Below are 23,716 nucleotides of genomic sequence, written 5' to 3'. Positions count from 1 at the left end.
GGGAATTTTATGCTTAGGGAGAAAACTGGGGAAAACAGTTAAAAGTCATCCCCAAATACAAGGACAGAAAAAAAAATGTAAAGAGAGAAAAGCATAAACCTTAGGCCAGCATTTTCCAGAGTGGTTCAAGGGCCATTTGCATCAGAATTACATAGGGTGCTTACGAAACATGCAGATTCCAGCCTTCCATTCTGGACCCACTGAGTCAGGCTCGGTGGGGGTGGAAACGTACATTTTCAACAGCTCTCCGGGTGGTTCTTGTGCTCATTAAAGTTTGAGAATAGCTGCCTTAGATTTGTTTTACAAACAAATTTCATGAAACATTTTCTGAGAAGTCCATGCAAATTTGAGCTTCGATTTATGTGTTCTTCCTAATGCCCACATGTGCACACGCACATGTACACACACGCACACACACACACACACACGCACGCACACACGCACACACACACACATTGTTTTATAAGCTTCTAATGGGAATGGAGGGAAAGGAATGGATGTGGGCTAATTTCAATCTTTATATGTGGTTTTTAGACCTTGAGACATACCTCCCTTCCCTTTGGCTCATCTTCTCCCCTTTACCATTTCTTTTATGCATGAGGCATCCCCCCCCCCCCCCTTCATGTTTTCTGGCCACAAGGGAAATTCCCAGGTGCGAGAACATTCAGTCCTCAGCCTCAGGAAAGACTCTGATGTGCATCTTTGAAGATGGCAGAACTTAAATATTAAAGGATCCACCAGGCGCCAATAGAGTCGAGCTGGAGTCCCAAAGGGGAATTTGTTTTCAACATAAATACTAATAATACACTGATTGTGAAGGCGAATATTGACAGTGTGTTGAGTGCTCCGATCAGCACCTCCCTTTGTTCTCTTGAGGGATGTCAGGGCGGCTAAGTCAGGCCAACTATGGGGAGGTGGCGGACCCGGAAGCTTGTGCTGAATGTGTGTATTCCTTCGTCTCCAGCCCTGACCATTTGGGGGTCCGTGCCTCTCCCCGCGAACCCTTGGGTAACAAAGCCTTTCTCAAGTGGTCTCCCACACTGCAGAATACAAAACTTGGAACTCAGTAGAGGCTTGGACAAGCATCAGATAAAAACACCTGTTTTCATTCCAAAGAGCCAAATAGTGCTTCAATGCTACCCACTCTTCGAGATTTAGCTTGAATGCTGAATTCTCCAGGAAGCACTTACCATGTTACAAATAGTATTATGATACTCTTACTTTTATCCGAATTAATGTTATAATATTACCTACATAATATAGAGACCTGAATAATATACTAGTTTTAAAATGCTGGCAGTGTTACTATGCTATATATTAATACCTGTAATAATATCACTCTTATCCCGTTAAAGTAATGCTAGCCGGATAAGGGTAACAGCCATGACAATAATGGCTGATATTTATTGAGAACTTACTGGGAAGATGTCAACCCTGCCGTGAGTATTATCACTTAATGCTTACCACCATTCTGCAAGGTGGATCCTCAAAGTGCTCTCACCGCAGAGGAAGAAAGGAAGCTTCTGTCAGCTGCTAAATGGTGGGACCACAGTTTGCACCCACAGCCCATTCTCCCAATCAGCAGGTTACCTTCCTCACTCCCCTGGGTCCAGACCATCGTCTGGCCTTTGGTGGGAGCCCTTGACCACGTTCTGCCTTTCCTTATAGTGATTTAGCAATTGCCCAGCTCCTGGAGGGCAGGATCTGGTTGGCCCCTGAAAGCCTTCATCCCGTGCCGTTCAAATGTCCCTTGGATAGGTTAGAATTTCACCTGCCAACAGGATCAGGCTTGCAGATGACAGTGGCAGTCTACCTTCTTCTGCATAAAGGGAGTGCCGATTATCCACAACTTATCTCGAGTGATAGCAGAAGGTAATTTCCTCGCCAGTTTCCTCCAGCAAGGACCTCGGCAACTATTACCCAAACCGTTGCAAAGTGTCCATCAGATTTATGATGAGTCCTGCTGAGCTCTATAATACCATAACCTATAATTACATACTACTCTATGGAATACTATAGAATAACGTGCACTCGACACCTACCATATGCTGAGCACTCGGCTAAACCCTTTGCGAAATAATCCCATAGCCCTTACCACCCTTCAAGGCAGATAGTTATCTTTTCTCTATTGAGTGAAAAGCCAGTGAGTCACAGGGTTTGGATCTGAAATCCAGTCTGACTCCAAAGTCTATGCTTTTAATCATGTAATCACTATTCTAACCAACCTCTTTCCCTCTTCCTTCCTCTTCGCTTTCTTTTCAAGAAACATGTATTGAATGCTTCCTCTGTACGAGGTGGGTCAGGCGGATACTGCAGAGGTGAGCAAGCAAAACCTGGTCCTTGCCCTGACGGGATATTGGGCAAAGTCAGAAGACGGAATAAGCAATTAGGAAACCCGGTGGCGAGGGTATGGCAGAGTTTGCAGAGCTGTGAGAACAGAGGCGGGACGGCCATGACCTTGCTTGGCTCTTGAAGTGTAGTCAAATTTACACAGCAACCCTCTGGGCTGCCTGTCAGAAGCCCCGTTTGTGTGTGACAGTGCTGAGTTTCAGAGAGGTCCGGACACTTGGTCAAGCCCATGCAGATGGCAAGCGACAGGGCTGCTATTCAAGCCCGGGTCTGGAACACTCAAGGCTGGTGCTTTCCTCCTTGGACCAAGTCACCCGGAACTAATGGAAGTAACCTCCAATGGAATGACTGCTTTTTACTGTGGTAAGTGACGTGTTTTCTACTAAATAAGAAACAGTTCATTTCTTTCTAGCCAAACAATCATCCCTCTACATTCTTTAGGGCAAGAAAAAGCCCCAAATTCCTGTGTTTTGAGGATTCTTTCTGTGAGGGAAGTGGAGGAAATCCTTAAGGTAATCGACAGATCCCTTGATGGTTATTTCAGGTTCTGCTCGAATGGAGTTCGCTAGGTTAGTTATTCCTCAGTTTACATTTATTTAGATTTCAAGCCTGCCCACGTTGGATGAATGGCAAGGGCCAACTTCATTTTGGGCTATGATGAACCGGTCAAGGACTAGTACTCCCTGCAGAAAGAAATGCAAAGAGGCTGATGTACGTGACGTTCTCGGGTCCTCGGGACTTCACTGTCGACTCGCTGCAAGTTTGGGGACATTTCACCTCTTGTTAGTCCTCCGGATTTTCTGTACTTTTTTGTGAAATGAACACAGTAGCAGGGAAACGGCTTCAGAGGAAGGATAAGCCACCCGCTGCTCTGAGAGCACTACACGTTGCCCTGGCAGAGGAGGTGACATTCTCAAGCTTCTACACTCTTCGTACACACCACGTATTCTGAACGGCACTGGGCATTTCACAAGTATCTGGTTACCATTTCTGAAAACCGTTCTTGTGAACGGTGTTTGGACATGAGACAACTAATTTCCTGCGTCATGTGTGGATTTCCAGAACAATGCCAGAGGGGGCTAAGAATACTGTTACTCTGTTGACAACAAAAAAATGCTTTTAACATCTGCCCAGGGCCAGAATTTTATCTCTTCTAGTATATTAAAAACACCACGCCGGAGAGTCCGTGCGAAGGGAAGGATGTTTAATTAGTCGGGTGCTTTTGAAATCCTCTCTTTGAGTTCTGAGATAGCGCTGAAGAATAAAAGGCCCCAACTGGCACTGACCCTACTTACCTGAAGGCAATATTTAAACAGAAGAGTCTGGCGTCCCTCCGCCCCATCCTCTTGGCCCCATCACGCCCACCATGTTGGCCAACGTGACAGACTGCTAACACACTGTGCCAGTGGAAGTCAATCTCGGACGGCCAGAGCTCCAAGCAGGCCCCAGCTCAGGAGAGCTAAGCCATCATCTCTTCTCAGTACTCAATAAAAGCATTCAGACATCCCAATATGTCTTTTTTTTTTTTTAAAGGCATTGATCTTCTGTGTAAGGAAAAGATGATTCCGAGCAAGATTCATCAGAGTTGCTGGTGAAAGATGCTGTGTTATGGGAAAGTGAAGCCAGGGCCTTCTCGGCCTTGCATGATACAAAATTAGGGACAGGAGGGGCCATGCGGCAAGCAAAAGACTGTTAACAGGTGGCTCCCGGGCTACCTGGAGCCCTAAATGTGTCTCGTTTGACCTACACAGAGCTTTCGTAGAACTCAATAACAAATCATAAATCATAAAATAATAAATAATACAAAATAACAGTAAGTAAATAAAACAAAACAAAAATAATAAAATAATCAGCTCCAGCTTCTGAAAGGGGTGGGGACACAAGAAAATATAGGAGGATATCTTTGCAGTCTCGGGGTCGGCAGAACTTTCTTCAACTGGAACACCAAAATCGTGACCCATGAAAGAAAAAAAAAAAAAGCTGGACTTTAGCAAAATTGAAAACTCATGGTTTTGAAAGGCACTCTTAGAACAATGAAAGACGAGTCACAGGCTGGAAGAAGTATTTGAAAATCACAAATCTGATGAAGGACGTATATACAGATTAATAAAGAACCCTCAGCACTCAACAATACAAAAATAACCCCATAAAAATAGGCAGAAGATTTAAATAGACAGTTCACCAAAGAAGATGTAAGGACAGCAAATAAATGCATAGAAAGATGCCCAACTGAACTGGTCTTTAGGGGAATGCAAGTTAAAACCACGGTGAGATACACACATCTACAAAAACGACTAAAACTAAGAAGGCTGACTATACAAAGTGTTAACACAAATAGTCAGCTATTGTATGACCTAGCTGTTCTGCTCCTAGGTGTTCATCCAAGAGAAACAAAAGCATATGTCCAAAGACTTACACAAAAATATGAAAGCAACTTTGTGCTAGTAGCCTCAACCCCAAACTAGAAACAACCCCAATATCCATCAACAGATGAATGGATAAACAAATTATGGCGTTTGCATATAATAGAATACTATCCGGCTATAAGAGGGAATGAGCTATTGATCCACACGCCATGAAGGAGTCTCAAAATTATTATGCTGGATGCAAAAAACCTGACCCAAAAAAGTACATACTATACGATTCCATTTGCGGAAAATTCTAGAAAATGCCAATGAATCTGAAAGAACAGAGAGCAGATCTGTGGTTGTCCCGGAATGGGGATGAGGGTGAGAAGGCTGGATTATAAAGGGATACAAAAGAACTCTCGGGAGTGGTGGATGTGTTCATTATCTTGATTACAGTTCTGGTTCACAAGTGAACGTGTATATAAACCTCCTAAATTGCACATTTTGAATCTGTGCCATGTATCGTCTGCCAGTTACATTGCAATAAGGCTGTTCAAAATGGACAGATCACATCTGGGTTTGGGGGATGCCACATTTCTCTTAAAAACTTACCAGCTGTGGGCCTATATTCCTGTATGACACCAACAGGCTAGCTGGGAGCCCTGCTGTCCCTGGACGTGGTGTTACCTCCGTGCCCACTGCTCTCATGAACTGGGTCCACTCCTCGTATTGAGGTTGCCTGCTTGGCCTCTGCAGGCGTTCGAATTTAGACTCCTCAGTCTTGCCACGCTCCTTGTGGGCATTACAGTCTTTAAAACTTCTCCTTGCTTCCCAGATTAAGTTACTTTAGATAAGTTCTTCAAGAGTGAGCCTGGGGTCACAGATCATTATGGCAGAAGGGCATCAAGGAACTTTATGAGAGTGACACACTTCTTTGGGCTCCTGCCAGCAAGTTGAGACAATAGTTCCCTTGCTTGCATGGGAGGCTGATTTCAACTCTTCAACTCATAAATAACTCTGGCTAGCATGAATCAAAGGAATGCTTTATTAGGAGAGAAGAGTTGAGGGGCTCCTGGGTGGCTCAGTCGGTTGAGCGTCCGATTTTGGCTCAGGTCATGATCTTGGCGGTTTGTGGGTTTGAGCCCCACATTGGGCTCTGTGCGGACAGCTCAGAGCCTGGACTCTGCTTCATATTCTGTGTCTCCCTCTCTCTCTGCCCCTGCCCTGTTCGCACTCTATCTCTGTCTCTCTCAAAAATAAATAAATGTTAAAAAAAAAAAAAAAAGGAGAGAAGAGTTGAGGGGCACCTGGATGGCTCAGTCGGTTGAGCACCTGACTCTTGATTTTGGCACAGGTCATGATCTCATGGTTTGTGAGTTTGAGCCCCAAGTGGGGCTCCATGCTGACAGCACGGAGCCTGCTTGGGATTCTCCCCCTACCTCCCCTCAAAATAAACATTTTTTTAAAAAAGAAGAGAAGCGTTGAAAAGGTTTCTATAATATTCCATAGCTAAAATGGCAAGGCTCAAATGTTGAGCAGGGCATTCCCCAACATGACTATCAGCCTGTCCTCGGTTGAAGCTTTCCTGCAAGCTGGGACTTGGCTGGCCTGATTCTGTCCCATATCCCTTGTGGCTGCCCTGAGAATACCTATCTGCTTCACCAGAGCCTCTGACAAGTCTCCTTGAACTCTAGATTTTAGCATGGGGAGGCCAGGAAATGTGCTGATCTGGACAATTATTATAACATTTCTGGCCACCCAAGGGCAGTTGAGGACTTCCTTTCTTTTGAGATCTATGCCTTCTGATAATGGCACAGAGACATGGCCGTAAACAGTAGACGTGGAGATCTTAGCATGGGATCATCGTGTCTGCTCACCTCCATGCAGCCCAGTCCTTCGAAGCTCAGAGCTTGGTCTAGACCACAGGCTAACAGCACACCAGATGGTTGAAAACTCTCCTCTAACCCTGGTGTGCTTCCTGACTCTCTATAGGGGAGTCTTCCTCGAGGGGGACTACTCCGCATTTATGCTGGTGCTAACTTTCTGTTGGCTTTCTCTTTCAGAAGAGGCTCGGGGCCCCTGACATCTTCAGGTATGCATGCCTCCTGGAGCCTGCCTCAAGTCCCAAAGTCCTTAGTTTTCTTTGTTAGGAGCTAATTTGTCTGCACTGGCTACAGGAAAATTCCCCACCATTTCGAAAATCCAAGCTCTGTGGTCATCTCTGTCTTCTAGTACCTGTCTCCCTCCAGAATCTGCTTTGTACCACGGAAGAGTTTCACCTGGGGCTGGAGAACATCTTTGACTTTCTGTTTGCCTCAAAAGAAGCTAAGTGCTGCCTATCTATAGAAATTTATGCTATTTCTACGAGTGCAAACTGTATAACTACACAGAGCTTGGAGACTGGGGTTGGAAAGGGAGTAGCTCAGCTTGAATCTATTTTTGGCCAGATCCAATTTAGAGGAAGAACGCCACTTTCATGATGATGGTGATGATGATGATGATTACTCTTTGAAGGAGTAGCTCTTCTAGTGACACGTGATGAGTGTCACGTGATCAGCATAAGCACGTATGAGCACACCCTCCATTCTACATTAACGGAGGGACGGGAGGGTGGGTTTCAGTAAAATTTTTAAATCATAAGGATACATACACAAAGTCAGATGTGATGACTTCAAATCAATCACAGTTGTGGCCAAGCCGTATTTTCCAACAAAGCTGCCAGCTGCCACTGTCTGTAATGCATCCGGAACTCCTCTTTTTTGCTACCTTTTATAAAACCCACGTCAGATTACTTGGAATGTCCTCAAGAATGTACAAATCTTTGGTTTTTTTGTTCTGTGATTTTGGGGACTGTTCTCGGTTGAATAGCGAACCCCCCAAATTCACATCCACCTGGAAGCTAAGAACATGCAGACATATTAAGAGGGCAAGTTTAGGGTGGATCCTATATCCTATATAACTGGTATCCTTAGAAAGAGGAGAGAAAAAGAGAGACACAGAGACAGAGACATACAGGGAGAATGCTGTGTGATGGAGAAGGTCAAAGTGCTGTGTCTACAAGCCAAGAAATGTCAAGGATTGCTAGGGACCTCCAGAGCTAGGAAGAGGAAGGGAAGACTAGACACTATAGAGAGTGACACGGCCCTGCCACGACCTTGATTTTGGACTTCTAGACTCCACAACTATGAGAGAAAACATTTCTGTTGTTTAACCCACTCGGCGTGTGGTACCTTGTACGACAGTCCCAGGAAGCTAACACAGGAGCTAAGTCGGTTGACCGAGGAAGTAATCAAGCTGAGTAATTCTGCTGCTGATCAAACAAAGGCCGTGATCAACCAGACCAGACGGATTTAAAGGACACAACAGGTGATGGTTGCCTCTGGTGGCGAGCGTTCTAAGACTGGTACCCTTCGCGTTATCTCATGGGTCCTCGAAAAACTGTGGTGTGGTGTCTTAGCTCCATTTCACAAGAGGAAGAAGCTGAGGAGTTTATAGGTTGAGAAACTTGCCTGTGATGGTGCAGCTGGTCGTGGTCAGAATTTAAAGTTTATGCCTCTTTTTCTACACCACACTGCGTCTCAATGTCTGAGGATGACTGCCAAAAATGTTTGAGCAACAGACCTGTCTTTGAACTAATTGTACCATGCCCCAAGGTGACAGATGTGTAGAAAGGTTCTCTTGGACAGTTAGCTCTGGCTTTTGTTGGTTTGTTTAAAAAAAAAAATCCTCTGTGATTACTTTCCGGCCACACCTCGTCTATGTTATGTTGGATTCTTTGCCTGCCTAACTTATATTCCCACTCCCTTAGGAGACACTGGGACTTCTTTTCCATCTTGTGCAGAACTGAAGAAGCTGTCAGCACTTAGTAAATAATCAGTACCCACGCCAGCACAGCGATCCCTACAAATTATGACCCTCAGGCTCTGAAGACTAAGAAAAATGTTCAGTTGTGCAATATTCCACTCTTTTAATAATCTTAACAGTGTGGGTCATGTTAGTCCTAGTTTAATATTATAATCCAAACAATATTTGACTCTGAATGCGGAGTGAGGCTCAGGAATCACCCGGGCCAGCGTATTCTAAGACGACTCAGGGTAGCCGGTCGGGCTGTTTTGACCTTTCCAGTATTTGCGAACTGGCTGGGCTTTTTGTCCATCCACTGCCTACATGGCACTCACCACACACATAATAATAGAACAATGGTGCCATTTTTCTTTTCCCTTTCTCTTCTTAAAATCTTGTTAAGAAGAACCGGCTCAGCTTTGCCGTTGTGGTAGATTGAGGGCCACCATGTCTGTTTGCTGGGACCGCTTTGAATGGACTCAAGCTGGACAGGGTCCATCTCCTCTACTCGGCTCTCCTCTACTCTACTTTATCTTTCTGTGTCCCCAGTCAAAGAAATGGGGCTCACCTCAGGCGGAGAGGGTTTTTTGCAAACGGTCCTTGACACTTCGTGTCCCTCTTTTTCTCCATGCGGTGCGAGGCGTGTGCCAGGGCTCATGACATGGCAGTAAGGGAGGATGGTCTTGCTTGGCTGAAGACCAGCTTTGGGTTGAAGCCAATCTTAAATTCTGTAAGAAGCGTTCCTAGACTGTAGCCTTGGTCTCATGCTTCCTTCTCGGAGAAGTTTTCTCTTTGTGAAAGAAAGTCTTTGACTTGTCTTCTTTCATTTTCCAGTCTTCCTTTGCTATAAGTCACTTATATCTATTTTTTCCTTTGGAATATCAGTGGCATCATCTCTTGGTCTGTCACACTTTGGGTTCAAAATTGTTTAATAGGTAGGCGCTTTCCAGGTAAACTTCAGGGTCTTTGGCCTATCGTTCAAGGCCCACCTACCCCTCAATCCCACCCCAATTTGTCTGATATTCATTGATTCAATGAGAGGCAAAGGTGCTATGAGAGGATGTAGGCAGGACATGTGACCCAGATTCTGAGGCCAAGAGACGCTTTGCAGAGGAAATGATGTCGAGGCTGAAACCCGACTACGAATTGGAGTTGCCCAGATGAAAGATAGAAAAGGTTTTCTTGGTGGGTGGAATGCCATGTATAAAGCCTAGAGGCAAGACTGCAGAGTGCACTTGGGAACTGAGAAGCGCTCTGTAGATGGAGGGCAGGGAGGCGTTGGGCAGGGATTGGGAAGGTGAAGGCTGGAGGCAGAAAGCAGGGACCAGATCCTGTTGGACTTGAAAACCTAGTGGGTTAGACTTTGCCCTAAGGTCAGTGAGGAACCATGGTAGGTTTTAAGCAGGGGTGGTGGTGGTGAGGGAACCGTTAAGATTTACCTTTTATTTAAAAAAAAATTTGTTTTAATGTTTATTTATTTTTGAGGGGAGAGGGAGGGGCACAGAGAAAGGGAGACACAGAATCCGAAGCAGGCCCCAGGCTCTGAGCAAGTTGTCTTCACAGAGTCCGACGCGGGGCACGAGATCATGACGTGAGCCAAAGTCGGACGCTTAACCGACTGAGCCACCCAGGTGGCCCAAGGTTTCCCTTTTAAAAAGATCATTCTAGCTTCCTCGAGGATAGTAGATCAGAAGAGAGCAAGATAAAGAGACTGGAAACCCAACTGGAGGCTGCAATTCAGACAAGAGGCGATAGCAGGAAGTAGGAGCATGGCCAAGAGGACAAGAAATGTGAACAGACTAGGGATATTTAGGTGTCAGGCTGGTTCCGAGTATGTTACCTGATTGCATTCATACCATACGTGCTCCTGCTTGTATCCACAGAGACAAATTCTACCCACACCGATGCTGTCTCTACGTGAAGCCTGCTCTGACCTTCAGCCCCCAGAACTTGTATAAATGCTCGTAAGCTTTTTTGCCCTGTGCCCTTATTTCACGAAGACAACTCATGTACACGGTCAGTTCTCGTTTTTATAACGTGTGTCTTTTCTCAAGCGGATGGCGTGCATTTTGAGCAGAAGCCACGTTGATACGTCTTTTATATTCTGTCCTCCTTAGCGAGTCCCACGTCATCTCACGCAGCGTGGATGGAGCGGTAAGTATTTGTCCCGCCGACCACCCGCCATCGTGTTCCACTTCCGAACACCTGCTGGCTATTCTCGTGCAGGTTTCCTTTTAAGTGGCACAACCAAGCGGTCAGTCTAGTGATCCACTCATTCATTTATTCATCTGCTTATGCTTTTCTTCACTCACTCGCCATAGCCTTACTAGGCAGCTGCTGTCTCCCAGGTACTGTTCTAGGGCCAATTCTCTCTGCCTTTGGCTGAACGGCCCACTTCATTTTGGATATGGTGTTTCTCGTCACAGAGCCAGACTCCTTCTCCCATTTGCCACATTCAACGAGGATTCAGTGTACCGGACGTGTTTTTCTGCTCTAAGCGCAGCTTAGCGAGTGGTACCCAGATGAGTCACATCATGGGGAGGAACTAAGGTGTGGAAAGATTCCTTTGGCTCCCCAGGTAGAGCACTCGCCTTCCTGCAGTTGGCAAATGTCTTGCCCAAGGGACTCAAGCCTTGGTATTTGAATGCGTACCGGGCCGAGTTAATCCTGTCCTGTTTTTTGACTAGTTCCTGATGTTTACCCAGTTGAAAGAGAATTAAAGAGTGCCAGAGACTCCGTGGATGCATGAATCAGAAGAACGGCGGAGTCCTAATGCAAAGTTCTCCACGTAAAGGCACATTTTGGCTCTTGCCCCCGACACGGTCCCAAGCTCTCGGGCTGCCATTACCCGGTACCCCACCCTACCAAGAATGGGCATTGGACTAACTGTGGTTTGGGAGGGAAGCTTCTGAGTTCCAAGATTCTTCTGAACTCCACTTGCTTTAAGTGATTTTCACTGCAGAGTTGCATCAAAGCTCTTTTTTTGGCAAAGAAGTTGCCATATACGATTAAAAATAATTTGGGGGGCAGGATCTCTACCAGGAATTGAACAAACAATGTACTGTCTTAAGCTGGTTCCAAATTCCTAATGCATCTGTTTTGTACAGTCCCCATTTCATAAAACTACAATTCCTCGTTTGTCTGAGTTCTTTCTGCTTGCGCGTTATAAAAGTCACACCCGTTTATTCCTGGCCCTGGAGGCACCTTCCCAAGTTTGGGAAAGCCTCTTGTTTGAAGTCACAGAAGCCCTAAATAATGCAGTTGTTGTCAGCACCCCTATTCAACATTTAGCAAGTTACCCCACTGCTTTTCTTGACCAGGACAGATGTAAAACGTCTGACTCCTCAGTTAATTTCCTGAAGATTTCACAGCCCTGATCCATTTTCTGGCCAGAGCCACGATCTTAGATCTGCATACCTCCCCTAATTTCTCCGTTGAAACCCTCCAACGGGGCATCCATGGCCACACAGCGTAAGTCCGCTGTTTTAGTTGTTTAATTATTTTATCTCAAGGCGAATTGTGAGGCTATGGATCAGAAATTTCTAGGTTCAACAGGCTGTTGTCCTCGGTCTTCATCTCAGCTGTGATCATAGAAATTTTCCTGATTTGCTGACACCGAATTTAAACTCAGGCATTCGATTTGGTTTGTTTTTGATGCTGAATCTCTACATCAGTCGGTCACATTAATTTGCAAATTGCAACATCCTAGCCTAAACTGGCCAACACAAAAAAAGAACCCCCCGGCTTACAGAAACTGGCACGTCCGGGGGGCACGTTTAGGCACAGCGGGATTCAGGGTTCACAGAGGATTTTCGGGACTCAGTTTCTCCCAGTTTCTTGGCTCTGCTTCCTGCGAGTGTTGGCATCAGGCTCACGGTCCATGAGCGGGAGATGCGGGACTTTGCAGCGACGGGAGCACAGCCTCCTTTCAGGCCCCGTGGAGACAGGTGGGTTTCTCTCGCCCAGAGGTTCCACAGAATCCTGAGCCTGAGTCTTGTTGACCAGAAGTTTTTCACACACCCATCTCTGAATGGGTTCCCCTGGGTAGGGGTAGGCTGATTACTGTAGGACATCCCCGAGGGGAGGAGATGGGGACTGGAGTCAGGACAGAGAGCCCTCCACACAACAGCAAGAAGAGATACCCACCTCGGCTCCTAAGTAAGATGGGAACCGTGGTCCGCTCTCTGTTCCCCCTTTGCCTCTCATAGGATCCAGGGTTGGGTTTAAAGAGGATCCGGCACCGTTAAACTACTTAAAACTCAGGCGTCCGGGTCTGGAGGAACCATAACCGTGCGCACGTGAATGTTACGGTTACACTCGCCGACATGACTTTATTTTCGGTACGGTGATGATGGTGACTTTTTTCCTCCAGTTTTTATCTCCCGGTTTCTTTCCATTTCATGCCACATTTTCCAAGTGGGGTATTATTCTAGCAGACCCTTTGAAAATGACTCCTTTGCAAAGTTAACATGGCGTTTTGGACACCGTTTGGGGAGGCTGAACGGGTAAGTAGGATGTGCTGGCTTTCACAAAGTTTACATAATGCAACTGTTGAAAGAGATCCGGAAGCGTTATCTTCAATGGGACTGAATTGAAAAGAAGCAGAGATTAGTGTACAAAATCCTGTAAGTGTTGGAGAAATTTGGCTTAGTCGAGACCTCTGTTTTGGCCTCAACAAAATTGACCGAACTGTCCTTCTTACAGCTCCTCATTCCCCTGAACCTGGCATGCCCAGGCCTATCTATAGTAATTATTCTTAGTGCTGCCTTATAGGCCGGGAGGCCACCCGAGATTTAAATAGAAGTGAGCAAACTTCTATCACCTCGGTGATTATTATTATTACAATTACTGTTACTAATAATTATACTAATAATGGCTGCCAATTATCGAGCGTTTACTATGTGTATAGACTAGTACTTAGATTTATAATTTCATTGAATATTCTCAACAGCCGTATGAGATAGAAAGGATCATTCTCATTTCCAGGGGAGGAAATCAAAGGCAAAAAAAAGCTCCCCTGAGATTTCACAAACTAGTACATCATAAACCTTGGGATTGAGATACAGGTTAGCAAGTTAGTCAGATTCCAAAGCTCATGATTTTTGTTCAGGTCCTGTTAACTGGTAGACTTAGTCTTCAGGTCTATGGAATAGAAATACCATTGCCTTGGGAAGTCTTTTTCCCTGGCCCTCATTGACCAGGGACATTTTACCCTTTCTTTCATTTTGTAGATTTATTTTTCCTCTTTCTTCCATCTTTCAAATTAAAGAAAGACTAAAATTATTCTGGAGAATAACTGCTCACTTGGCTGCTGTGTAATGTGTCCACCGTCACCGTGTGGGGACCGGGCACAGTTTTGTGCGTCCGCTAGGTCCTGTGTTGCTGTTTGTCACATTTGGACCTTCATTATCTGTCAGTCCTCACACGGGTAAGCCACCTGTAAATGTTGCTACTTCATCATTACCTTGTCATGTTTGGGAAAGAAGAGATTAAGGACATTGATTAAGACGGGTTGGAAATGCTACCAGAGTTCATAAAAGCTGCATTTCTATGCTGTGCCTTAATCTCTGGGAAAAGAAGGATGAATCCATCCATTCCTGGGCGTTAGCATATCATTAAGAACAGGTGGCTCTCCATTAAGAGTAGGCTCAGAGTTCCGAAGCATCTTCAGGAAAGGCTCTTCAAGGAGAGCCAGCAGCCTTGTTCAAAATGGCTGACCGAATTCGTTGGCTAACGTAACTGAACAGTTCAGGCAGAATTCACTTCAGGCACGGCTAGGGCTAGGGGCTTAAACGGAGTCATCAGATTACCGAGTCATACAGATTACTGTGGCTCTTCACCTTTCACCTCTGCTCTTTCTCTCTTGGCTTAGTGCTCCGGAAGGTTCTCCCCTTCTGGTGACAGAATGGCCACCGGAAGTTTCACGCTTACAATCTCTCAGCTTTCAAGCACAGTAGAAAGACAGTACCTCTTTCCTAAGACTTCTAGCACGAATCCTGAGAATGGCACTTCGACTTGGCTCGAGTCGCACACACACCTCCTGAATCAATTACTGAAAACAGGAAAGAGAACTGGCCAGACTTGGATTGCTTGCTGGCCTCTGTAGCCTAAGAGTGGGATGCACCTCTCCAGAACCATAAAGACTGGAAACGTGTAGAAGGGTGACTTTTCGAAAGAAAATCAGGGCGAAGGGGGGTCAAAAGAACAAAACAGCAAACCATCACACTAAGAACCGCCAGTGTCCACCATGCTTCTTCTAGAACTCAGTTTTTCCACCCGGAAATAAATCCAGCTGCAGACTGCTGTGTTCCCAGGTACCCCCTGATGTGGTAAAGCAGGAGGAGAAAGAGTGATATTTAGGGGGACAGAGAAATGCTCTGAGCAGTCTCGGGGTCCAGCAGGCCTGGAGGCTCCTGTAACTGGGACAAGAGTGGGTCCCCATTAGGCGGGTGGGTGGGAGAGTGCAGGACCAGTCCCGATTTTCAGACATCCACTTGTGGTGGTTATTAAGTAAGCTTTTTAGAGCACTTATAAGGCCAGCGTCGTGCTCTCCCCTGCCAGGCTGCATTCTCAAGATGTGACATTGAGAGATAATGCCCACTGTCACCAGTGGCCAAAAAATAGGGTCGAGGCGACAAACTACATCAACACTACAGGGCAGTCAGGGACAGGAGTGACATGGGGGGCACTGAGTTAATTAGAGGGCTTCTGGAAGAATATGCATTCGTACATTTTGCAGACATCACTTTATCATCAGCACGAACATGAAAAAGACCTGTGGCTTATGTTGCAACATTTTTTAAAAAAAGAAAGATAACAAAACCCAAAGAAACATCTTGTGTTCCCAGTGGCAGAGAGTGGTCCTCCCTCCGCGAATGTTATTAGATACAGAAAGACAACAAACCTTCGGTTCATAGCAGGGAATCCTGGGTACCTATTAGGAAATAATAGAATAAATTATAAGCCCTCCAGGAAAATGAAACAGAGGGCCCTGGCTACAAAGAGAAACCCAAGTGGTGGAGACTCTCTGCATGTAATTTTCATAACTTATCACAAAATAAAAATTCTTAGGACTTTCCTAAATTCTGGAAACTTAATTGAGTTTGATGTTAGAGAAACTCTCTTGTTGTTTTCAAATTAAAAAAAAAAAGAAAAGAAAAGAGAAAAAATAAAAGACACCCTATGTTTTGCTTTCCTGCGCTGTGATGAGCACCAGAGAGCTAGGCTTTGGGGACTAACTGGTGACACCAGGCGGGAACGCTGGCCTCCGGGGGGCGGGCCGGACGGCGGAACGGCCTCGATCCTAAAGTGGATGTTGGCCAAGGCAGCCAGCCCTGTGCCTGTGAAAATATAAGCTCAGTCTGGCATATGGGATTAGAGAGGGATCATGGAACCTCAGACATTTCCAAGAAAAATGAATAATATAAGCCCCGGCCTTGGACGATCTGCAGCAAATTAATCCCCCTTTTCCACGATGGCGGGCGGATGCCGGGATGTGGGCTGCAGGTGGGAGGCACACTGTCCTGGGGTTTTGTTCTGTTCTCTAGGCTCCCATTAGGCACCAGAAGTATCCATTTCCTGGCACGAGCACGGGTGTCCGATTCGGTCTTTGCGTAACTTGGACGGCTGGGTGGGCCTTGAACTATCTGAAAGGGCCGACGGGAACCCCACTGTTACAACAGGCTCTGCCTGACCCAGCCTTCCCGTTCTGTCTCTCCGACTCTGGGTCACCGGAGAAGGCCCACACTGACCTGTCCCTCCTCAACTCTCAACCTCTGACCCACTTTGAATATTCCCACCAGATTCGACGTCTTGAATGACCACGTAGAATGAGGCACTCGGTCTCAGAAGTCAACAAGGATGCCCCTTTGTTTTCAGAAAAGCCCTCGAACCCTCCACCTCAGAGAAGCCCATGTCCTTCAAACCTTCTAATCGTGCATTTCTTCGAATCTTTGCCACTCTCCTCGGCGGGCCTGGAATATTCCCTTTGCGCCAGTCCCACTGCCCATCACCTGCCCTGTCTAGACCGCCCAGCTCTCAAGGATTCTCCTGCCACAGCTTGCTTGGATCACATAGTAGCTGCCCTTCCCCGTGGGAAATCAATTGCGTCTTATTTTCTCTTTCTTTTTAGCACATTTTTGCACACTTGCGTTGGCGACACTATCAATTTCTTCCTCTCCTGTATCTCTCAAAAGGGTGAGAACTTCGTAGACGTTTAATAATTATTTATCGAGTAAATGAATACATAACTAAATGGTATTGGATAACACTAAAAACATTCTTGTTATGTGAATAAAATGTCATGTTAGAAAAGTTATAACCCAGTCCTGTCGTTGTTATTTCCAAATCTGCATTTGATCTACAAATAGGTCAGTGTGTCCGCCCCGCCCCATTCCTTGTTCTAAGCTGCAGCAAGAGAAGATACCGGAAATATCTTTCATCGGCGGAATATTCCTGCTGTCCCTCCTCTGCTTAGAGACCTACCGTGATTTCCTATGGGTACCGTGTCCATTTCAAACCGGCCCCTCTCCTTCTCCCATCTCCTGACTCCTTGCTTTTATCACCTCCCAGAAAGCTTAGCTGCCTGGTTCCTACCTTATGCGGCTTCCGGAATCTGACCTCATTTCTGGGGAGGGCTGACCGGCCAGCCTTTGCCACTTCCCTCGCCATGGCAGAGGGCTCCCTTCCCTGCCTTCTGGGCACGGCCCTCTGAAGTTTTATCTTTAAGGCTGTGTAAAAGCTCCTTTTAAGCTGGAGTACCAAACAGGCGGGGGTGGGCGTGCGAAACCTGACTTAGCATTCAGTGTCTATGACTTGTGAGATTAAAAAATAAACAAAAGCAGGCATACTTGAAGCGTTAAAGGCACATCAATGACTTCCAGCTTGTGCTATTTCCTTTTGAACTGTCGTCTTGTGCACGGTGCGGTCTCCCTGCTCCTCAGTGCCTTTGCCCCCTTTGGGGGTCTGAGCCCACCCTCCCGGGGAATCTCGGGGACAGGAAGCCCGGAAGAGTACGGCAGTCCCTGAGCCGAGCCGGCACCCTCACGACTCGGCAAACCCATCTGCCCGTGGTCCCTGATTCACAGGTGAGGGGGCTGGTGACAGCGATTCACACCCATGAGTGTGGCTGGAACACAGCCCCAGGCCTCGCTTTCCCCCTCCGCTGGCTTTTGCTTTGAAATCCGCTTTTCTTTGCTTGCAGGCAGCTCCACGAAGGGGCCAGGCATCGTAGGCCATCTCATGGTCAGGGTCAAATCTTCAGGTATGCTTTAGCCCAGAGACTGCTGGGGTCAGGCACTGCACTCTCTGAACTTCCCTGGGACTTCAGTGTCATGGAGGGGACAGGGCCCTGCTCACGGTGGGGTTGAGCATCGGTGAGAAATACACAGACCAAAAGAACATTATGGTTAAAGGGATCGGGGAGACCAGTCTTCCTTAGATCGATGAGAAAACTGGGGCCCACCTATTTCTGTAAAATCATTCTGGGGGTTTCTTATTCACCCATTCATTCCTTCTGCCAACATTTATTTAAGGCTTACTACGTGCCAGGCCGAGGGTCCAAGGTCCCGTGCTGAGGCAGAACTGGGACCAAGAACTCCGGCTTTCTCATCCCTCGAAGTACTGTGCCCCCTACAATATATAACGGGCCAGTATAGTCTTTAATTACTTGACTTGACCATTTGTCGAACACCTACCAAATTCCAGGCACTGTGTATAAGTGTGGGATGTAATTATACTATCTTGGAAGACACGTGATGCGTGAGCAAACCGAGGTCCAGAGAGGTTGCACAGCATGCTGGATCCTGAAGGAGCCAGGGCTGAGTTGGGGGTCCATATGACCACGAGGTCCAGTCTCCTTTCGTGGTTCCTTTTCACCTGGCCCCCAGACTCCCCACTCCCCACCTAGGGCTCCACTTTGTTTCGCCACCACGCCTTGGCGAATGCAGTTCCCCTGCTTGGCCGTGCCTTCTTTTCTCCCCCTCTACCTAACTACCCCTGGGATTCACGTCTTGATGAGCTCAGACTTCGGGAATGTTTAGGCATGATGAAATCTGGCCACCAAGGCTTCGCTCAGCTGAGCTTGCTGTTTAGGGAGACATCACTCCTTCGAACGCGTTTTCTTTTGTCTGGCTTTACTGACAAGCCCAGGTCAGACCGGCAAACAGGATGGCTACAAAAACGTGTGTCACTGGCCCTTTAGAAAAAAGAAGGAAGACCTTGACCTGACTTCTTTCCTCTTGTCTGGAATAAATTGCTACTTGCCCGGAGGAGGTGGTGATTTGCTATTACCGGCAGAGTCGGGGAAGGCTCTGAATAATCAGATATTCCAATGAATAGAGTGGCGTTCCACGGATCATCAGCCTTCAAGGAATTAGAATGAAATGCACTTCACACAAATACTGTACGAAGCATAATGTAATTTGCTTGCTGGTGTTTGCTGCTGATCCTGTGATCGCCAATTACCACTTGCCAGGAGTTGAGGTGTTACAGAAAGAGCACTGGAAACCAGGTAATTCTGCCACTAACCTGCTAAGGGATTTTGAGGCATTCAACCTTTCACTTCAAAGTCCTATTTCCTCTTCTGTAAAACAAACGTGGTGGGTCAGACTCCGTCTGGTATGCGTGTGGCAATCGAGCCATCATTCCCTGCTCCTGGGTCCGGATCAGACATCGCTAATCGATTGTGGCACTTTTTCCTTCGATCTCTGACAGCCCCTGGATCCTTCTAAACCCAATATTCCAACAGGAGCCTTCAGTCGATTAGAGTTGGCACAGGAAATAAAATCTATTTGCCGTCATTGACCTAGATGACCCCCAGGGTCTCAGCTTTCATGAGTTGCCTGAAGGGAATCGTGCCGGATGGAAAGCTGCATGCTGGTTTGTGGTATTATGAAAGCACTAAGTATTTGACCACTCGACTGAGGTTTTCTCCTTTCTTTTTTATTCTTTTCCTTCAATTCACTGATACCCAGGCCAAGGTGGCTGCTAAAAACGATGGTAGGAATCATATCTAAAATCCTCGATGGGTGGGCCCAAGTGAAGGGTGGTGACAAGGGAGGTCTGGTCAGCGGGGCTCTATGCCTAAGACTCAACTCAACTGTTACCTTCTCTTTGAAGCCCTGTTTCCTAAAAGAAATAGGCAGAAATGGTCAAACCCACATCTGAATCCCCCAACCCACAGCACTAGGCTGGGACGTGTCATTCTGGGACGGTTAGTGGAATGTGAAATACAACCCCCCAAGTAGATTATAAGCCTCTTGGAATCAGGGAGAAGCTTCTAGTTATTTTCTGGATTCACAGCCTGATTCCACAACCAATAGGTTGTTTAACCTCTGAGAAGCTGCTTGACTTCTCTCTGCCCCAGTTCTTAATTCATCAAACGGGGAAATCATAGCAGTCTATACTTGAGTTCGTCCAGCATATCAGATAAGATCATTGATTTAAGTACTTCCAAGACTGTCTGGTATATTGTTGTTTTTGCTGTTTTTGTTCTTATAAAATCACAGCCTAGCACAATGCTTGATGCAACAGGGGCTAACATAGGTTGACTAATTTCATTTTTAAATGACCATTAGAGATGAATATCCACCTTTTGAGACTGATCCAAGAACCATCAGAATGATATTCAGGGCGCCTGGGTGGCTCATTCGGTTGAGTGTCCAACTTTGTCTCAGGTCATGATCTCATGGTTCGTGGGTTCGAGCCCCGTGTGGGGTTCTGTGCTGACAGCTCAGAGCCTGGAGCCTGCTTTGGATTCCCCCCTCTCTCTGTTTCTCCCCTGATTCTGCTCTGCCTCTGTCTTTCAAAAGTAAATAAAAATGTTAAAAAAAATAATAAAAAAGAAAGACAAATATGACAGGGTCTGTCCAGAAGATGGTGGGGAACTGAATGAGCAAAGTTAGCACAAAGGGTCTAGATCCATCTGCTTCCAAGGCCACTAGAAACTGCTGAAGGGAACCACGTGACAAAGAAGGAAGCTCTACTCAGTTTTCTGGGCTTGAGAAATTTTTATTCTTCTAGAATCTTCCATTTTTTGAAGAGTATTCACGAATCCTGAAAGCACTCTGTGAGAACACGTCACTTTTATCTCATTGTGTCCTCAAACACACTTGTGAGCTCAAGCTCAAAACAGCGTCATGCCTATGTGACTAATGAGGGGAGTCTGAGGACCAGAGAGGTTATTTGACTTGCCCAAGGACACACAGCCTGTGAGGGACAGAGCTTGGTGCTTAGACTCTCGGCTCCATAATCTCCTCCACTGTCCCTGCTTTCTGTTCTCTCCAAGAACATTTCAGTTGTGGGACTCCCAACAGTTTTTTCTAAACAGCATCAAAAAAGCACAATTGTATCAATTTATTAATGTAAACAATGCGTTGATAAGGGACTTTTATCTTCCTCAAATTCTCCAACCCCATGTGTCAGATTTATTTTGCGGCTACAGGAAACCATAAATGTATAAATGAGCAAAACTTAGTCCCACAAAAGGAGTCTGCAAAGCATGCCTGGGCGTGATCATGGAAAAAGAGGATAGGAACAGCATATAATGCTTAATGAAACGTGTAAGGGACAGAACTGGGCTTTTATTCGAAACACGATCTTCATTTTGCTGCCAAATAAAATAAAACGAGTATGAAACAGGCACAAACCACCATGGGATGTGTTTCCCAAAAGACTTGGACACAACGTGAAGCCAGGAGTTTGCATGCTGTTCATTTAAAAACGAATACAAGGTTATGTACCTTCTAAGCAGACGGGACTTTTCGTTTTCTTTTCCATGGTGGGGATAAAGTTGCAAGGGACCATTATCGATTCACCCCTCCTTTCTCCTGGAGACCAGGATGTACAGGAGACCCATCTTCCAAAGCTGTACCCCACCATGACTTGCAGTGGGTGGGTCTCAGTCACCAGATGCCCCAATGTCTGGGCAGAGTATAAGCACACCATTTGCTAGACAAATTGTGTTATTATGGATTGAATCACCTCCTTCTTCTCCGAGCTACTTTGAGTGGATGTTTGCTCCTGATATCCAAAGAGGTTTTACTTGGCATCATGCAGCTTCTTCTAACTGACATCTAGGTCGGTGGCTCATTCCAACCATCAGGCAAGTCTTCTTTATTTTAATTTTTAATGGGATGATTGATTGCGTGTTGAACATGTTCCAGAACCCGTGCAAAATATTTTAGTGCCTGATCTCATTTAAGCCACGCAACAGTTTGGGTCAGTACAGACGACTGGGTACATTCAACCATCAGCAACGAACACCGTTTTAACCCAAGCCGACTGAGTAGAAACTAAGAATGAGACTAGGAACAGGTGAGCTCACCCAAGTTCATGCAGGAAGTACATGACAGACTTACTGTTGGAACCTAGAACTGGGCACGCCGTTTAACCTTTCTTAGCTTTGGTTTCCTAACTGCATAATGGGACAGTAGTGTTTGCAAAGAACAAATGTTTTGAGATCTAAGGACACACACATATAAAAGTGCCTAACACTGTGCCTGACACTCAGGGCTTGCTGAATATTTGTTTAAAATAACAGTAAGGCAAGGATTTTTAATTGGGGTTCATCGATGGGCTCCAGGAGATCTGATTACTCTCCCAAATTATATGCAGCATTATATATATATGTCAACACCCATTTCGGGGAGGTGTAAGTGAAAACCATACACTTAAGATTCTCTTTTGCCCCAACTCCTCACTTACTCAGTCCCAAGAAGGAAGAGTTTTGCGGAGTTGTGAGCCACGTGGAAATTTCATGCGAACAGTAAAAAGAGAAGTGCCTGACTTTTGCATGGGAGACCAGACCCTCTGGGCTGTGTCCAGAGTCATTTCTCTCTCTTGGTATCTGTGTGGCTGAAACTGTTAACACCAGGCTGCTTCCTTGGGAGATATTTGAGGAGAGGTGGAGGCCTTTTAGGTCCCTCTGTACCAGGCAAATAAATCCTCTTGGGTTCCTGTGTCTGAGCCTCACTAGTCACGGGATAGGTGCCAAAACCTAGGGTGTGATCAAGTCTTTCTTTGCCAGATTACCTTATCGGGATCTCACTGGTGGTGGCTTTTTAACAGGAGAGAATTTGGAGGTCAAGATTTCATCTGATTTTCTCTCTGCCTCTCAATAGGATAGTATTTTCCCCCCATCCTTTGTGATCTCTCTCCCTCTCCCTCTCCCCCACCCGTCACACACACACACACACACACACACACACACACACACACACTGTAGCAAAATCTCAGATGGAAGGCTTCCAACCATTCCACTGGCTTTAACTGATAAAGATCTAGGCAATTTTATTTTCTCTTTTAGCTTCAAAATTTGGGAAAGCAATTTCATGAATAAAATAAGCCATTTTTGTCTCTTTTTAACAAATAATCCAAATAATAGTACAAAACATTTACTGAGTGCTTACTTTATACTAGTAACTCAACTAGTGTGTTACATGCATCATTATTATTATTCCTCTAACCACCCCCGTGAGATTGGACATGTTATTATGCCCATTCACAGATTAAGAAGGCTTGGAGAGGATAAAGAACATATACAGAGTCACCTGGGTGGGTATCTTACTGGACACTTCAATTACTAAATTGTCACTGATTTGCCTCATGCGGCAGTCGAAAGTGTGAGATGTATGAGTGGAATGCCATCTGTGAGGGCACTGGGTTTAATTTTCATGTCTCCCACAGCAGGATAAATCAATTCTCAATGTTTCCATCCAACAAATCAGGCATCCTAATACCTGCCTCCCACTCCGTCAATGATGAGACTTCTTCCTGAGGGTACACTCATGCCCCCAAAAGACAAAGACTTATTCAGCTTGGTTCTTACGTTTCAGATTCTTAGAGGTCAGCCAGCAATGACATACCTTCTGAACTCTGTGGGGAAGAAAATCCAGATTTGTTACTCTACTGAGCCAGCAAGTGGTAGAAATTAAAGTTTCAAGAACACCCCGTATCTTCTCACTTCCCTACTCATTGAAAAATGGAATTGTTGTATTAGCTCGGGCTGCCATAACAAGATAGCATGGATGGGGCGCTGAGACAACAGACATTTATTTCTCATTGTTCTGAGAAGTCCAAGATCAAGATACTGGCCGATCTGGTTCCTGGTGAGGGCCTTCTTCCTTGTGTAAAGATGTCACCTTCTTGCTGGTCTCCATCTTTCCTCCTCTTCTTAT

The 23,716-nt window shown here is 45.9% G+C and overlaps 1 protein-coding gene and 1 long non-coding RNA gene across 3 annotated transcripts in view; one reads left to right on the top strand and one right to left on the bottom strand.

The window, feature by feature from the left end:
* The window catches only part of RNLS (renalase, FAD dependent amine oxidase), a 346,559-nt gene that overhangs the window by 4,163 nt on the left and 318,680 nt on the right, over positions 1 to 23,716 (bottom strand). The window contains exon 7 of one of the 2 annotated variants that reach the window (XM_060642977.3): positions 15,104 to 15,474. The exons of the other annotated variant lie outside the window; for it this stretch is intronic. Coding sequence (XP_060498960.2) covers positions 15,340 to 15,474 — 135 coding nt within the window. The 3' untranslated portion in view covers positions 15,104 to 15,339. Of the gene's footprint in view, positions 1 to 15,103; positions 15,475 to 23,716 lie in introns of those variants that run through there. 2 annotated transcript variants of the gene reach the window in all.
* On the top strand, positions 1,182 to 13,415 carry LOC132685541 (uncharacterized). Its single transcript, XR_009613159.3, has 4 exons — positions 1,182 to 2,712; positions 6,761 to 8,063; positions 10,424 to 11,118; positions 11,228 to 13,415. It is a non-coding gene; the product is annotated as an uncharacterized LOC132685541 (long non-coding RNA).

The sequence above is a fragment of the Panthera onca genome, chromosome D2 (genome assembly GCF_046562875.1).
Source record: "Panthera onca isolate mPanOnc1 chromosome D2, mPanOnc1 haplotype 2, whole genome shotgun sequence".
Taxonomy (NCBI): Eukaryota; Metazoa; Chordata; class Mammalia; order Carnivora; family Felidae; genus Panthera; species Panthera onca.
This window is presented reverse-complemented; position numbering and strand designations above follow the sequence as displayed.